The following is a 16,933-nucleotide window of genomic DNA, read 5'->3' as shown; positions in this document are numbered from 1 at the left end:
ACAAAATGAACACGTTTTCAATTCAACAAATGCAATGTGACCCAAAGAAAGTTTGAACAGGATACAGTACACTTTATACTGCACAGGTTCTATGAGGCACTACTGTGCACTATTTCTCTATAGCTCACATATTCTCATTTCTGAACTGGCATAGGTGTTTGAAAAATTATGAAATTGCAGTTGTGGGGCACTTTGGTACCAGTACATGATGCTGCCATAGAGTGAGAGGATATGGTCCTATTTCTTGAAGATCTTTGCCTGGTAGGGAGAAAAATAGATCATTTCTCCCAGCATGGAAAGTTCCATAGTGCCCCCAGTAGAGCAAAGCATACAACTAAACAAGACCGTTAAGAGGAGCAAACAGACTTTTACACGAAATCAATGTGCAACTAGACAGTTTACTTCTGTGCTGTTCTTTTTATTTTAAGAAAAACTGCCTTCACCAAAAATTCAAATCCATGATCAATTCCTATGTCTACATTCATCATTGAATACTTCCTATATAAAAAGCTATGCAATTACCTCCTCTAGTAATGTTTCAGTTCTCAATCACCTAGCTCATCTTGTACTGATCAGAAACCCCTATACTCCAACATACTCATCTCTCAAACAGCTTCCTAAGGTGCCATTTTTTAAAGTAGCAATAAAAGCTTTTCCTAAAAATGAAGATTGAATACAGGACTAACTCATATCATGTCCTGAATGAGTTATCTCTCTGATTCACTCTAAAGACCATACTAGGCCTCGACTCCCCTCATAGACTCCCCTCATATATCATAGAATTTCGCTAGTATTGCTTTACACTGAAAGCTGATTTAAGGAAGTCGGCACAAAATGCTGATTTTTGTTTATATACTTGTACTGTTCTACATTACATATTTTTAAAAAATTATCTTCCTTTGCTGTCCACCAGTGCCACACTCGCTTCGCCCCCACACCCGAGGTTTTGTGCTAGATTTCCTTTACATGATCATTTGTGGCCTCAATGAGCACGGGAAGCCTATTCTATTTGAGCAGCATTACACAAGACCTCAATCCTTAAGTGCGTTCATCCAGGCAGGGAACAAAACAACAAGGAGGAACAGAAGCCATGATTTATACATGTAAATGTATGAATAAGGAATAGGGGGAGACTACTCTGCTCTTCCAGCCTGCTCAGCCATTCAGTAAGTTCATGGTGTGGTGATATGCAAAGCTGTAAATACACAACGGGTTAATGTAAATACACTACGACTACGTAAACACTAGAGGGAGCACCGGAGATGTCATGACAGACATACATAATGAACACATAGAATAGAACACGACCAATGGCCAGTCAAGACACCCAGAGTACACTTAAGAGTAGGACAGGGGCGGATCAGAAGCATCACATCCGCCACATGCTTAGAGCAGACTGGTTAGTTAGACTAAATTACTATAGAAGATTAGCAGGAGAGTTGAACTCAAGAGAACTGTGCTAATGGTTCAATAAATCACATTGAACTTACTTCAAAGTCTGGAGTATCTTTTGGTCAAAGCTGCATTGAGTTGCAGCCTGTGTTATCCCAGAGAACATAACACAACACATGGTTGATCTGATTGCAACCTCAACTCCACATTCCTGCTTAACTCCACTAATTTTTTACCCTCCATATATTTCACTCCCTAACCTACAGGTACCAAGGCTATCTGAAGTGCCCCTGCTGCTGAAATTAACCACTTGAGGTTTAAGATTGAACCAGAGGGGACAGCACGTGGCGCAGTGGTTAGCATTGCTGTCACACTGCACCGAGGACCCAGGTTCTATCCTAGATTCCAGTCACTGTCCATGTGGAGTTTGCACATTTCCCCGCCCCGTGTCTGTGTGAATCTCACCCCCACAGCCCAAAAAGATGTGCAGGGTAGGTAAGTTGACCAGGCTAAATTTCCCCTTAATGGAAATAAGAATTGGGTACTTGAAATTTATTTAATAATATATAACCCAACAATCAGGCAAACCACTGGGGAGTCTAGTTCATACATGCACACAAAATTAACTAAATGGGGAAGCCATGAAGTATGTGACTCAAAAAATATAGATAGAGAAACAAACTGAAATATTTGGTTTGGATCATACTTTTCAGTAAAATGCTTTTTGAGCTCAGGTCATAAACAGGTTAATCTCTACAGGCATTTCTTTATCACAACTTGGTAATTCAAAATGCCCATGGAGTGGTAAAAGTCGGATCTTTCAATACCACAAAATGGTAAACAGCAGCAAACTTTAAAATCTTCAGATCAAACACAGATTTGCCCCTTCAATGGGAATGAGCTGCCCTGTGGGACCTCCCGGAAATATCACTGAAATTGTCACCTGTGCATTAGATGTTGTTTGGGTGGAGCGCTCCAATCACCAGGCTTGCAAATAACCCAATTCCCTTCACCCCCCCAATCACAGAAGAATAGACAACCAGTTTATTTTGATCTCCTCTACATGATCGGAAATAACCGAATTCGCCAGCAGTGGGATGAATTTGACATGTTCAACATATCTTGCCACAAGGCATAGACTACCTAAATGAGTAATGGAAATAGATTCAACAACAACTTTTAACAGGGCAATTGGATACATGTACAATAGGAAAAATATGTAAGGTTATGGGGAAAGAGCAGGAAGGAAGGGCTAATTCATTGGCCACCAGAGGCATAATGTACTATCTCCGTGCAGTGTGATTTTCTGAAATGCCAACTCAACATCTTAGTACAAAGTGCAAACAGCTATAAAATGGCCACACTGCCAATGGTAATCTTCCATATCCAAAAGCACTGCAGCACACAAATGCCATCATTCCATTCCCTACAGCTGCGCACCAGCACCATCTACAAAATCATGAGAGGTATAGACAGGGTGGATATCAAGAAACCTTTTCCCCAGAGTGGGGGACTCAATTAATAGGGGTCACGAGTTCAAGGTGAGAGGGGAAAGGTTTAAGGGAGATATGCGTGGAAAGTTCTTTACGCAGAGGGTGGTGGGTGCCTGGAATGCATTGCCGGTGAAGGTGGTAGAGGCGGGCACGATAGCGTCATTTAAGAGGTATCTAGACAGATACATGAATGGACAGGGAGCAGAGGGATACAGATCCTTAGAAAATAGGCGACAGTTTTAGATAGAGGATCTGGATCGACGCAGGCTAGGAGGGTCGAAGGGCCTGTTCCTGTGCTGTAATTTGTCTTTGTTCAATTTCCAAGTGCAGCCACATGCCTAGCTCTGTTGCTCCATTTCTTTTAACAGATGCACATCAGAATAAATGCAAACCTAGCACCACTGGTCCAGTCCTACTGCACAACCACATGCCCAGCTGTTACTTTACCTGCTCCAAATCAAAGAAAAGAGAGTAGAGCCTACAAGAGAGACACTGTTTCAGTCAGGCTGTCCAGAATAGCACTACATGTCTTAAAGAATGTAACAAATCGGAGCAGCAAAGGGTCATGCAGTCCATAAAGCCATTTAATAACAGCTGAACTTTGACAACAATTTCACTTTTCTGCCTAGCCTCACATCTTGAATCCTTAGTACTCAATGGGGCTGGTTTAGCACAGTGGGCTAAACAGCTGGCTTGTAAAGCAGAACAAGGCAGCAGCGCGGGTTCAATTCCCGTACTGGCCTCCCCGAACAGGCGCCGGAATGTGCCGACTAGGGGCCTTTCACAGTAACTTTATTGAAGCCTACTTGTGACAATAAGCGATTATTATTATTATACTCTGAAATCTATTGATCTCAATCTTTAACATACTCATAAATGGAACATCCAAAGTCCTCTGGAGTGGACAATTTCAAAGATTCGCAACCCTCTGCATTAAGAAATGTCATGTGCGTGAAATGGTTAATTCCTTCGCATGAGACTATGACGCATGCCCCCGTCCCCAGTTCGGCATTCCCCTGACAACACAGCTACACTGCCAAACACTCAATTCTATACACTTCAAGGGGCGGCACGGTGGCGCATTGGTTCAATCCTGGTCCTTTGTCATTGTCTGTGTGGAGTTTGCACATTCTGCCCATGTGTGCGTGGGTCTCACCCCCACAACCCAAAGATGTGCAGGGTAGGTGGATTGGCCATGCTAAATTGCCCCTTGATTGGAAAAAAAAATTCTATAAACTTCAAAGAGACTCTCATTCTTCTAAGCTCCAGCAAATACAAGATCCATTCTACTCCATCTTTCCCCTCGACCTAGGAATCAATTTGGGGAACTACAGTAATATTTCCCTCCTTTGGTAAAGAGACCAAAACTGTAAAAGCATTATTCCAGGTGTGCTCTTACCAAAGCCCATCAATACCACCTTACTTTTATATTCCATTGCTTTAAAGGCCAACTACAATTTGCTTTCCTAATTGCTTATTCTATTTGCGTGTTAACTTTGTGATTTGTGTACAAGAATCCCCATATCCACCTGAATAACCTTTTAAAATAAATTTTACTTTTCCATTCTTATTACTAAAGGGATCAATTTCACACTGGCCGACACTATACTCCATCTGCCATCTTCTTTCCCAATCTTTTCATCCTCCTCACATCTTACTTTCCCACCTTACAATCCCTCATCCAAGTTATTCACAGAAATAGAATAGCTGAGGCCCAAGCACTAATCTTTACAACTCTCTATTAGTAACCCTGTTACCCTCAAAATGAACTTAACCTGTTTTCTGTTTATTAACTAATCCTCAATCCATGTTATTATATTTCCCGAAATCCCAAGAGTCCTAATCTTGCGCTATCATAGAATCATAGAAGTTTACAGCATGGAAACAAGCCCTTCGGCCCAACCAGTCCATGCCGCCCAGTTTTTACCATTAAGCTAGTCCCAGTTGCCCGCACTTGGCCCATAACCCTCTATACCCATCTTACCCATGTAACTATCTAAATGCTTTTTAAAAGACACAATTGTACCCACCTCTACTACCTCTGGCAGCACATTCCAGACACTCTCTACCCTCTGAGTGAAGAAATTGCCCCTCTGGGCCCTTCTGAATCTCTCCCCTCTCACCTTAAACCTATGCCCTCTAGTTTTAGACACCCCCACCTTTGGAAAAAGATGTTGACTATTTACCTTATCTATGCCCCTCATTATTTTATAGACCTCTATAACATCACCCCTAAGCCTCCTACGCTCCAGGGAAAAATGTCCCAGTCTATCCAGCCTCGCCTTATAACTCGAACCATCAAGTCCCGGTAACATCCTAGTAAATCTTTTCTGCACTCTTTCTAGTTTAATAATATCCTTTCTATAATAGGGTGACCAGAACTGCACACAGTATTCCAAGTGTGGCCGTACCAATGTCTTGTACAACTTCAACAAGACGTCCCAACTCCTGTATTCAATGTTCTGACCAATGAAACCAAACATGCCGAATGCCTTCTTCACCACCCTGTCCACCTGCGACTCCACCTTCAAGGAGCTATGAACCTGTACTCCTAGATCTCTTTGTTCTATAACTCTCCCCAACGCCATACCATTAACTGAGTAGGTCCTGGCCCGATTCGATCTGCCAAATGCATCACCTCACATTTATCTAAATTAAACTCCATCTGCCATTCGTCGGCCCACTGGCCTAATTGATCAAGATCCCGTTGCAATCCTAGATTACCTTCTTCACTATCCACTGTGCCACCAATCTTGGTGTCATCTGCAAACTTACTAACCATGCCTCCTACATTCTCATCCAAATCATTAATAGAAATCACAAATAACAGTGGACCCAGCACCGATCCCTGAGGCACACCACTGGTCACAGGCCTCCAGTTTGAAAAACAACCCTCTACAACCACCCTCTGTCTTCTGTCGTCCAGCCAATTTTGAATCCAATTGGCAACCTCACCCTGGATCCTGTGGGCTTTAACCTTCTGCAACAACCTCCTATGCGGTACCTTGTCAAAGGCTTTGCTAAAGTCCATGTAGACAACGTCTACTGCACTGCCCTCATCTACCTTCTTGGTCACCCCCTCAAAAAACTCAAATCAAATTTGTGAGGCATGATTTTCCACGCACAAAGCCATGCTGACTGCCCCGAATCAGTCCTTGCCTCTCTAAATGCTTGTAGATCCTGTCTCTCAGAATACCTTCCAGCAACTTACCTACTACAGACGGTAGGCTCACCGGTCTGTAGTTCCCAGGCTTTTCCCTGCTGCCCTTCTTAAACAAGGGCACAACATTCGCCACTCTCCAATCTTCAGGCACCTCACCTGTGGCTGCCGATGATTCAAATATCTCTGTTAGGGGACCCGCAATTTCCTCCCTAGCCTCCCACAACATCCTGGGATACATTTCATCAGGTCCCGGGGATTTATCTACCTTGATGCGCTTTAAGACTTCCAGCACCTCCTCCTCTGTAATATGCACACTTCTCAAGACATCACTATTTATTTCCCTTAGTTTCCTAACATCCATTCTCCACCGTGAATACCGATGAGAAATATTCATTCAGGATCTCACCCAACTCTTGTGGCTCTGCACATAGATGTCCTTGTTGATCCTTAAGTGGCCCTACTCTGTCCCTAGTTACTCTTTTTCCCTTTATGTATCTGTAGAAGCTCTTTGGATTCTCCTTTGCATTATTTGCCAAAGCAATTTCATGTCCCCTTTTTGCCCCCGATTTCCCTCTTAACTCTATTTCGACAATCTCTATACTCTTCAAGGGATCCACTTGATCCCAGTTGTTTATGTACGTCATATGCCTCCTTCTTCTTTTTGACCAGAGTCTCAATATCTCGAGTCATCCAGGGTTCCCTACTTCTACCAGCCTTGCCCTTCACTCGAAAGGGAATGTGCTTACCCTGAACCCTGGTTATCACATTTTTAAAAGCCTCCCATTTACCAGCCGTCCCTTTGCCTGCCAACAGTCTCCCCCAATCTACCTCTGAAAGTTCCTGTCTGATACCATCAAAATTGGCCTTGCCCCAATTAAGAATTTTAACTCTTGGGCCAGACCTATCATTCTCCATAGCTATCTTAAAACTAATGGAGTTATGGTCACTTGTCCCAAAGTGATCCCTCACTAACACTTCTGTCACTTGCCCTTCCTTATTTCCCAAGACGAGGTCAAGTTTTGCCCCCTCTCTAGTCGGTCCATCCACATACTGAATGAGAAATTCCTCCTGAATACACTCAACAAATTTCCCTCCATCCAAGCCCCTAATGCTATGGCTGTCCCAGTCAATGTTGGGAAAGTTAAAGTCCCCTACTATTACCACCCTATTTTTCTTGCAGCTATCTGTAATCTCCTTACATATTTGCTCCTCAATTTCCCGCTGACTATTTGGGGGCCTGTAGTACAGTCCTATCAAGGGGATCTCTCCCTTCTTATTTTTCAGTTCCACCCATATAGACTCAGTGGGCGAACCCTCGGATATATACCCTCTAAGTACTGCCGTGATGTTCTCCCTAATCAAAAACGCCACTCCCCCTCCTCTCTTACCTCCTGTTCTATCCTTTCTATAGCATCTGTACCCCGGAACATTGAGCTGCCAGTCCTGCCCCTCCCTTAGCCATGTTTCAGTCATAGCTATAATATCCCAGTCCCATGTGCCCATCCATGCCCTGAGTTCATCCGCTTTGCCCGTCAGGCCCCTTGCATTGAAATAAATGCAGTTTAATGTAGACTTTCCTTGCTCTCTGCCCTGCTTTCTCTGGTCATGCTTTACACACTCTCCCTTCCTGCCTTTTGTTTCCGTCCCCACTGACTTCCTACATCGGTTCCCATCCCCCTGCCACATTAGTTTAAACCCTCCCCAATTGCACTAGCAAACCCCCCCCCGAGAACATTGGTTCCGGTCCCACCCAGATGCAGACTGTCCGATTTGTACAGGTCCCACCTCCCCCAGAACCGGTCCCAATGTCCCAGGAATTTGAAACCCTCCCTCTTGCACCATCTCTCAAGCCACGTATTCATCCTAGCTATCCTGTCATTCCTACTCTGACTATCACGTGGCACTGGTAGCAATCCTGAGATTACTACCTTTGAGGTCCTACTTTTTAATTTAACTCCTAACTCCCTAAATTCAGCTTGTAGGGCCTCACCCCGTTTTTTACCTATATCGTTGGTGCCTATATGCACCACGACAGCTGGCTGTTCACCCTCCCCCTCCAGAATGCCCTGCAGCCGCTCCGAGACATCCTTGACCCTTGCACCAGGGAGGCAACATACCAACCTGGATTCTCGTTTGCGTCCGCAGAAACGCCTGTCTATTCCCCTTACAATTGAATCCCCTATCACTATAGCTCTGCCACTCTTTTTCCCGCCCTTCTGTGCAGCAGAGCCAGCCACGGTGCCATGAACCTGGCTGCTGCCACCTTCCCCTGGTGAGCCATCTCCCCCAACAGTTTCCAAAACGGTAAATCTGTTTTGGAGGGAGATGACCGCAGAAGATCAAATATCTTCTGAAAATTCAAATATGCCACATCCACTGGTTCCCCTGTATCTACCACGTTAGTCACATCCTCAAAAAACTCAATAGATTTGTCAAACTCCATTAACTAAACATTGTAATGTCCCCAAGTGCCCCGTCACCAAGTCTTTTATAACTTCACTGGGGCTAGGAATCAACACATCAGGCAACAATCATATCAACTGCAAACCTGCTCTTTGTCCAACACTAGCAAGTTGATTGCAAAGTATAGAACAATCTGTCAAGCCTATTTACATCACCAATTTTCTTCTGGGGAGTTCAGAAGCATGTACACCCACATAAGCTTTATATTTCTTCCAGTAAGACAACAAGGTTAACAGAAAAAGGAGCTTGATACTGAAAACTGCACTTTTAAAAATCACCAGAATAATGAAAAACGCAATCAAGGGAGACTTTGATTAAAAGTCAACCTGAAATTTTCCACTTTTCCACCAAAAGTTGTCTTATTTTGAGGGCAAAATAAATAATTCAACATTTTCCTGAAAAGAAAAAGGGTGGTTGGCAGTTACAAGCCAAAGAAATTAACTTGTTGCTGTACAATTCTTACCTCCTCTTCACTTTCTTCTCCTTCTTCCACCTCATACTGAAAAAAAAAGCAATTTCTCATGAATTCTAATGTAAGTCTAAACACTGAAAGCAAAGTGATGTTCAAAACTCTGGGCGTCATTCTCCGACCCCGCGCCGGGTCGGAGAATGGCCGTTGGCCGCCGTGAATCCCGCCCCCGCCGAAGTCTCCGGTACCGGAGATTGGGCGGGGACGGGAATCGGGCCGCGCCGGTTGGCGGGCCCCCCCCGCTGGATTCTCCGGCCCAGATGGGCCGAAGTCCCGCCCAGGAATTGCCTGTCCCGCCGACGTAAATCAAACCTGGTATTTACCGGCGGGACCAGGCGGCGTGGGCGGGCTCCGGGGTCCTGGGGGGGGGGCACGGAGCAATCTGACCCCGGGGGGTGCCCCCACGGTGGCCTGGCCCGCGATCGGGGCCCACCGATCCGCGGGCGGGCCTGTGCCGTGGGGGCACTCTTTCCCCTCCGCCTCCGCTACGGCCTCCACCATGGCGGAGGCGGAAGAGACTCTCCCCACTGCGCATGCGCGGGAAACTGACAGCGGCCGCTGACGCTCCCACGCATGCGCCGGGAAACTGACAGCGGCCGTTGACGCTCCCGCGCATGCGCCGCATTTCCGCGCCAGCTGGCGGGGCAACAAACGCCATTTCCGCCAGCTGGCGGGGCGGAAATCCCTCCGGCGTCGGCCTAGCCCCTCAATGTTGGGGCTAGGCCGCCAAAGATGCGGAGCATTCCGCACCTTTGGGCCGGCGCGATGCCCGTCTGATTGGCGCCGTCTTTGGCGCCAGTCGGCGGACATCCCGCCGTTGGGGGAGAATTTCGCCCTCTATGTGTAACTTCTAATAAAATGGAGATTAAAACCAGAAGGATGTGCTCTGCATTTTCCAAAGCACTAAAGCTCACTAAGAATTTCAGCACAAAATAACGTGTCTTCTGTACAATGATACTGAGTTAAATGTAACTTACTTCCAAACAATTTGATATTGTAAGCCTGAAGTGTATTAAAATATAAACAGCTTGTATGTTTGTTACTGGTAGTAATGAGACTACAATCTAAGAAATTAAACCAATATGTTGGGAAGTATGTTGTTGAAAGTTTACCGGTCAGAACTGCCAATTAGTCACAGAATTGCTACAGCGCAGGAGGCGGCCATTTGGCCCATTGTGCCTGCACCGGCTCTCCAAATGACTACCATGACTTATATTCCCCTGCCTTTTCCCCATGCCATTGCACATTGCTTCCATTCAAGTAATCATCTAATGTAGTCTTGAATGCCTCGCTTGTCAGCTACATGGCTGGCTCATCATCTAGTGCGTGATCGCTGGGAAAACTATAACTGAAATAGAAGCAAACTGAAAAGAGAGTAGAATCCCAGTACTGTAAAAGCAGTACGATTATCTTGTCTGGTTATCCTAGTCTAAATAGAATGAGCAGGTGGTGTACTCGCCTGTTGTTTTGATAAAAAGGACTTCTATTTACAATTTAAAGACTTGACATTGAGGAAACCATTCTCTGCCCTTTCACCAATATTAATATGCTTATGTTTGGGCGAGCACAGGAACAAATGCTGGGAAATAGGGACTAGCAGCACATGAGGTGGCTGGACTGATAGAAATGTCATTAGCATGCTGCAGTCATTACATATGCCTAGCTGCTTTTCTTTTAAAAATGAACTTTATTCTGATAGACTAATTTTCAATGAACAGTACACTTGCAGCAAGACTTCTCTACATTTTCACCCTCCCCCAACCACTGCAATAAAGGTCAACAACCAGTTGCCTTCTGAATTATTTGCTATACCTGCATGTTAACCGTTTGTGATTCATGTATGAGAATATACAGATCCCTCTGTCCCGCAGCAATTACGGTCTGCCCCATTTCAATAATATTTTGCTTTTCTATTCTTCTTTCCAAAGTGGATAACCTCACATTAGAGGGATCAGTGTGTCCTGGTACATGAGTCACAAATAATTAGTAAGCAAGTGATGGAACATTGTCGTTTATTGCAAGGGGAATGGAATATAAAAGCTGGAATATTTGCTACACCTGGAAAGGGCATCGGTGAAACCACACCTAGAGTACCATGTAGAGTTTTGCTCGCCTTATTTAAGAAAGGGCAAATGTGGTAGAAGCAGTTCAAATGAAGATTACTTGACTGATATCTAGAACCAGAGGGTATCTTATGAGAAAGAGTTGGATAGGATGGACCTGTATTCATTGAAGTTACGAAGAATAAGAGATGAACTTATTGAAATATAAAAGATCCTGAGGGGACTTGACAGGGTGGATACTGGAAGGAAGATTCCCCTTGTGGGAGAGACTAGAATTAGGGGACAAAGTTTAAGAATAAGGATCTCCCATTTAAGACACGGATGAGGAGAACCCCCCCCCCCCCCCCCCCCCCCCCCGAGAGGGGTAGAGGCCGATGTACACAGATTCTTGACCAACATGTCGAAGGTTATCGTTGGTAAGCGGGAATGTGGAGTGGAGGCCACAATCAGATCAGCCATGATCATCACAGAGCAGGCTCGAGGGGCTGGATGGCTTATTCCTGTTCCTAATTTGTATGTTTGCCCTGAAAGGGTACAGAAAAATAGTTTGAGGAATGGCAGTTTTTAATTACAAAGGTAGGTCAAACCACATAGGCTATGGAAAATAAAATCAAAAGAGCCAAGATGAAGCACAAAAGGAAACTAGCCGAAAACATGAATCTGGTACCAAATGTTCTGCAAGTATATAAAGAGAAGGAGAATAGCTAAAGTAAATGTTGGCCCTTCAGAGGACGATAATGGTGAGGTAATAATGGGGAACACAGATGACGGAGGCACTGAACCAATATTTTGCCTCTGTCTTCACGGTAGAGGATAATAAATTGTTTGCCAAAAACTGCAGTTAATGCAGAGGAACTTGCTGCAATAACCATCACTCGGGAGACAGTATTGAATAAATTGATGGTATTAAAGGCAGTTAAGTCTCCAGGACCTTATAGCCTACACCTAATACCTACAGTATTAAAGGAGGTGGCAGCAGAGATAGTGGATGCCCTGGTTATGATATTTAAAAATTCCCTGGACTCTGGAAAGGTCCCAGTGAATTGGAAACAGGCTAATGTTTCCCCCCCCCCCACCCCCAATTCAAAAAGGGAAAGGCGCAAAAAGTAGGAAACTATAGACTGGTTAGTTTATCCTCTGATTAATCGTTAAGGAGGAGCTGGCTGAACATTTGGAAAGAGAAAGCTCAATCCACCATCATCAGCATGGGTTTATGAAGGGCAAGTCATGCTTGACAAACTTGTTTGAGTTCCTTTGAGAATGTAACCAGCAAGGTGGATAATGGAGAACCTGTGGATGTGGTATATCTAGACTTCCAGAAGACGTTTGACAAGGTGCTGCATAAAGAAGCGAGATCGCAGGGCATTAGGGTAGAGTACTAGATTGGATTGTGGATTGGTTGACTGACAGAAAGCAGAGGATCAGGATAAATGGGTTCTTCTCTAGCTGGCGAACTGTAACTAGTGGGATGCTACAGGGGCCAGTCCTCGGATCTCAACTGTTTACAATCTATACAAATGATCTGCAAACAGGGACAGAGTGTAACATAGCAAAATTTGAAGATGATAAGAAATAGGTGGTAAGCAGGCAGTGAAGAGGAGATCAAGAGTATACAGACGGATATAGATAGGCTAGAAGAATGGGCCAAAATTTGACAGATGGAGTTTAATGTGGATAAGTGTGAGGTTATCCATTTTGGCCAAGAAAAAAGGCAAATTAGCATCTAAATGGAAAGTAGATTCAAAATGCATCTGGGTGGAGGGGTATGGGTGTCTTTGTTCATGAATCTCAGAAAGTCGGTATGCAAGTACAGCATGTAATAAAAAAGGCAAGTGGAATTTTAACATCTATTGCAAAAGGATTGGAGTATAAAAGTAGAGAAGTGTTATTGCAATTGTATAGGGTGTTGGTGAGACCACATCTGGAGTATTGTGTCCAGTTTTGGTCTCCTCATTTGAAGAAGGACGTGGTGGCATTGGAGGCAGTTCAGAGGGGGTTCACCAGATCAATTCCAGGGATGAAAGGGTTGACGTACGAGGAGAGATTAAACAGTTTGGGCTTATACTCTATGGAATTTAGAAGAATGAGGGGGAATCTGATGGAGGTATATAAAATACTAAGAGGGATTGATATAAATGTCGACCAAACGTTCCCCCTTGTGGGGCATTCTAGAACGAGAGGTTGAGACACAGTAGATGTAAAACTGAGATGAAGAGGAACTACATCTTGCAGAGGGTGGTGAATTTGTGAAACTCGTTGCCCCATAGCGTGGTGGAGTATGAATCATTAAATGGTTTCAAGGAGATAGATACCTCTGCTCCTAATTCCTAAGTTTCACATGGGTGGCTCTCCTTCGAGCAAAGGAGATTGAGGGGAGATTTGATAGTGCACAAGGTTATAAGAGATTTGGATAAGGTAGACGAGGAAAAAGCGGTTTTCATCAGCTGATTGCAAGTGGAACTCCAATAGATTTGTCAAGTGCGATTTTCCTTCATAAAAGCACATTGGCCCCACTCAAATGTACAATGATTTTCTTAACGTCCTGCTAATTCCTTAGTGGTGGATTGTCACATTTCTCCTAATGACAGATGTTAGGTTGACTGCTTGGTTTCTTGATTTCATTCATCCTGGTCTGCTGGTTTCCTAAGCTGTTGGGGCCTTTTTTTGGTTTTAAAACGCAAGAGGGGCAATGTTGGCTACTGTAGATTGGAAAACTACATTAAAAGGTAAAAGGTAGAAGACAGACAACGGCTAGCATTTAAATAATTTTTATATGGTTTACAACAAAGATACATTCCTTTGAGGTACAAAACCCCAGAAGGAAAAGTGATCCAACCATGGTTAACAAGAGAAATTAAGGATTGTATTAGAACGAAGGAAGAGGCTTAAAAGGTTGCCAAGGATTGGGGTCATTTTAGAATTAAGCAAAGGAGGACCAAGAAACTGATACAGAAAGGAAAAATAGAATATGAAACTAAACTAGCAAGAAAAATGGGCTGTAAAAGCTTCGGTGGCATGTAAAAGGAAATGTTTAGCAAAGACAAATGTGGCCCACTACAGGCAGAGACATGAGAACTTATGGGAAATAAGGCAATGGCAGAAAAACTAAACAAATACTTTTGTTTGTCTTCATGAAGAGGAAACAAAAAAGCGTTCCAGAAATACCGGAGAATTAGGGGCTAGCAAGAATGAGGAACTGAAAGAAATTAGTATTAGTAAAAGTACTGGAGAAATTATTAGGACTGAAAATTAGTAAATGTCCTGGACCTGATGATCTGCACTCCAGTGTTGAAGCCATGGGCTGTAGAAATAGTGAATGCATGGGTGGTCAACTTCCAAAAGGAAGTCAAAGACAGTATTAAATTGGAAGAAACACTATACAAATCTGCAAAGATTTGTGCTAGGTCAGAGGATTGGACAGGTTTTAAGAACCAGCAAAGTATAACACAAGATAATAAAGATGCAGAAAGAGTACGAAACAAAGCAAGCTAGTAACCTAATAGATAGTAAAGAGTTTAGTTTTAAAATTAGAAAAAAAAGAGCAACTAAAGCACGTGTTGGACCTCTAGAGGGGAGTCTGGGGAATTGGTAATGGAAAACAAAGAACCGGTGTAGATGTTGAACAAGTATTTTGTGTGCCTTCATGGACTTTGAAAACTCCCAAAGATGCTTGATAATCAAGAGGTGGGATCTTGTGTAGATCTGCACAAGTAGCAGATGCATTGGTTATAATCTTCCACAATTCCTTGGATTCTGAAATGGTCCCAGCAGATTAGACAAGTCAAAGTAGTACTTTTATTCAAGAAAAGAGCGAGGCAGCAAACTATAGGCCAGTTAGTCTAACATCCGTCATAGGGAAAGTGCTAGATCCATTATTAAGGAGGTATTAGAAGGATGCTTAGAAACGTGGCTTGAGATGACTTCCGGGTGCGGCGATGACCAGCTGAGTCGCACGTTTCGGCAGCTCCCGGTGAAACGGACTTTTGGGCTCTTGATAGGAGCCCCAACGGCAATTTTGACGGCTAAAATGACTGTGCGGTAAACCAGAAGGGAATCCCCCCTGGATACAGATGAAAAAAGGAGAAAGTGGCCGGATTGCAGTGGATCCTTTAGAACAGCGGCAAGGAAGGCAAGCAAAAACCAAGATGGCGTCGGAAGGTGGCAGTTTAACATGGGGCCCTGAACAACAAGAGTTCTTGAAATGCTGTGTGGAAGAGCTCAAAAAGGAAATGAGGAAAGAGCTGTTGGCCCCGATACTACAGGCGATCGAAGGGCTAAAGGAGGAACAAAAGACCCAGGAGCGGGAGCTTCGGGTCGTGAAGGCAAAGGCAGCCGAGAACGAGGACGACATACAGGGCCTGGTGGTGAAGACGGAGATGCATGAGGCACATCAGAAACGATGTGTTGAAAGGTTGGAGGCACTGGAGAACAATGCAAGGAGGAACAACCTGAGGATTCTTAGTCTTACTGAAGGTGTGGAGGGAGCGGACATCGGGGCATATGTGAGCACGATGCTGCACTCGTTAATGGGAGCGGAGGCCCCGGCGGGTCCGTTGGAGGTGGAGGGAGCATACCGAGTGATGGCGTGAGGACCGAGAGCAGGAGAAATTCCCAGAGCCATAGTGGTGAGATTCCTCCGTTTTAAGGATAAAGAAATGGTCCTTAGATGGGCAAAGAAAACTCGGAGCAGTAAATGGGAGAACGCGGTGATCCGCGTTTATCAAGACTGGAGTGCGGAGGTGGCGAGAAGGAGGGCGAGCTTTAATCGGGCCAAGGCGGTGCTTGATAAAAAGATAAAATTTGGAATGCTGCAACCGGCAAGACTGTGGGTCACATATCGAGGAAGGCACCACTACTTTGAGACGGCGGATGAAGCGTGGACTTTTATTGTGGAAGAAAAACTGGAATGAGCGGGTTATTAAAAAGAACGTTTGAACAAAGTGGTGGGGCGAATGTGGGGGGCGAAGAGGGGGGTTAAAAAGGGGGGAAAGAGGAGTTTTATGTACTAATCCTGCGATGTGGTAACTTTTCTCTCTTCCACAGGTGGTGATGGGGGGAGGAGGGGAGGTGGAGGAGATGGGGCGTTGGCCATTGGGGGCGGGGCCAAGGGAGAAGCGCGGGCTTGGTTCCCGCGCTATGATAATCATGGCGGGAATAGAGAAGCAGGAAGGAGGGGGCGTCGCACGGTGCGAGCCGAGGTCACGGGGGGAAGCCGAGGTCGGCCAGAGTTTGCTGACTTCTGGGAGCAACATGGGGGGAGTAATTACGCTAGCGGGGGATCTAGCGGGGGGGGGGGCGAGCGGAATTACTGGGTTGCTACTGCTGGGGAGAGGGGGGAGCTGGTATGGGAGGGTGGGAGGGGATGGGGAGGGGGGCACCGCCTGGGGGAGATACAGCTGCGTGGGAACCGGATGAGGAGCTGGAAAAAGGGGATGGCTAATCGACAAGGGGGGGGGGGGGGGTGGGGGGGTGGTAGGAAGCCCCCCAACCCGGCCGATCACGTGGAACGTGAGAGGGCTGAACGGGCCGATAAAGAGGGCACGGGTACTCGCACACCTTAAGAAACTTAAGGCAGATGTGGTTATGTTAACAGGAAACGCACCTGAAACTGATAGACCAGGTTAGGCTACGCAAAGGATGGGTGGGGCAGGTGTTCCATTCGGGGCTAGATGCGAAAAACAGGGGGGTGGCTATATTAGTGGGGAAGCGGGTAATGTTCGAGGCAAAGACTATAGTGGCGGATAACGGGGGCAGATACGTGATGGTGAGTGGCAAACTACAGGGGGAGACGGTGGTTTTGGTAAACGTATATGCCCCGAACTGGGATGATGCCAATTTTATGAGGCGGATGCTAGGACGCATTCCGGACCTAGAGATGGGAAAGCTGATA

General features: G+C 45.2%; 1 protein-coding gene across 7 annotated transcripts in view; it reads right to left on the bottom strand.

Moving 5' to 3' along the window:
- nap1l4b (nucleosome assembly protein 1-like 4b) overlaps positions 1-16,933 on the bottom strand; it is a 186,201-nt gene that overhangs the window by 23,455 nt on the left and 145,813 nt on the right. For all 7 annotated transcript variants that reach the window (XM_072518959.1, XM_072518954.1, XM_072518960.1 and 4 more), the window contains exon 13: positions 8,975-9,010. In XM_072518959.1, coding sequence (XP_072375060.1) covers positions 8,975-9,010 — 36 coding nt within the window. The remainder of the gene's footprint in view (positions 1-8,974; positions 9,011-16,933) is intronic.

This window comes from Scyliorhinus torazame, chromosome 10 (genome assembly GCF_047496885.1).
Source record: "Scyliorhinus torazame isolate Kashiwa2021f chromosome 10, sScyTor2.1, whole genome shotgun sequence".
Taxonomy (NCBI): domain Eukaryota; kingdom Metazoa; phylum Chordata; class Chondrichthyes; order Carcharhiniformes; family Scyliorhinidae; genus Scyliorhinus; species Scyliorhinus torazame.
Note: the sequence above shows the minus strand (reverse complement) of the source record. Positions and strands in the feature narration are given on the sequence as shown.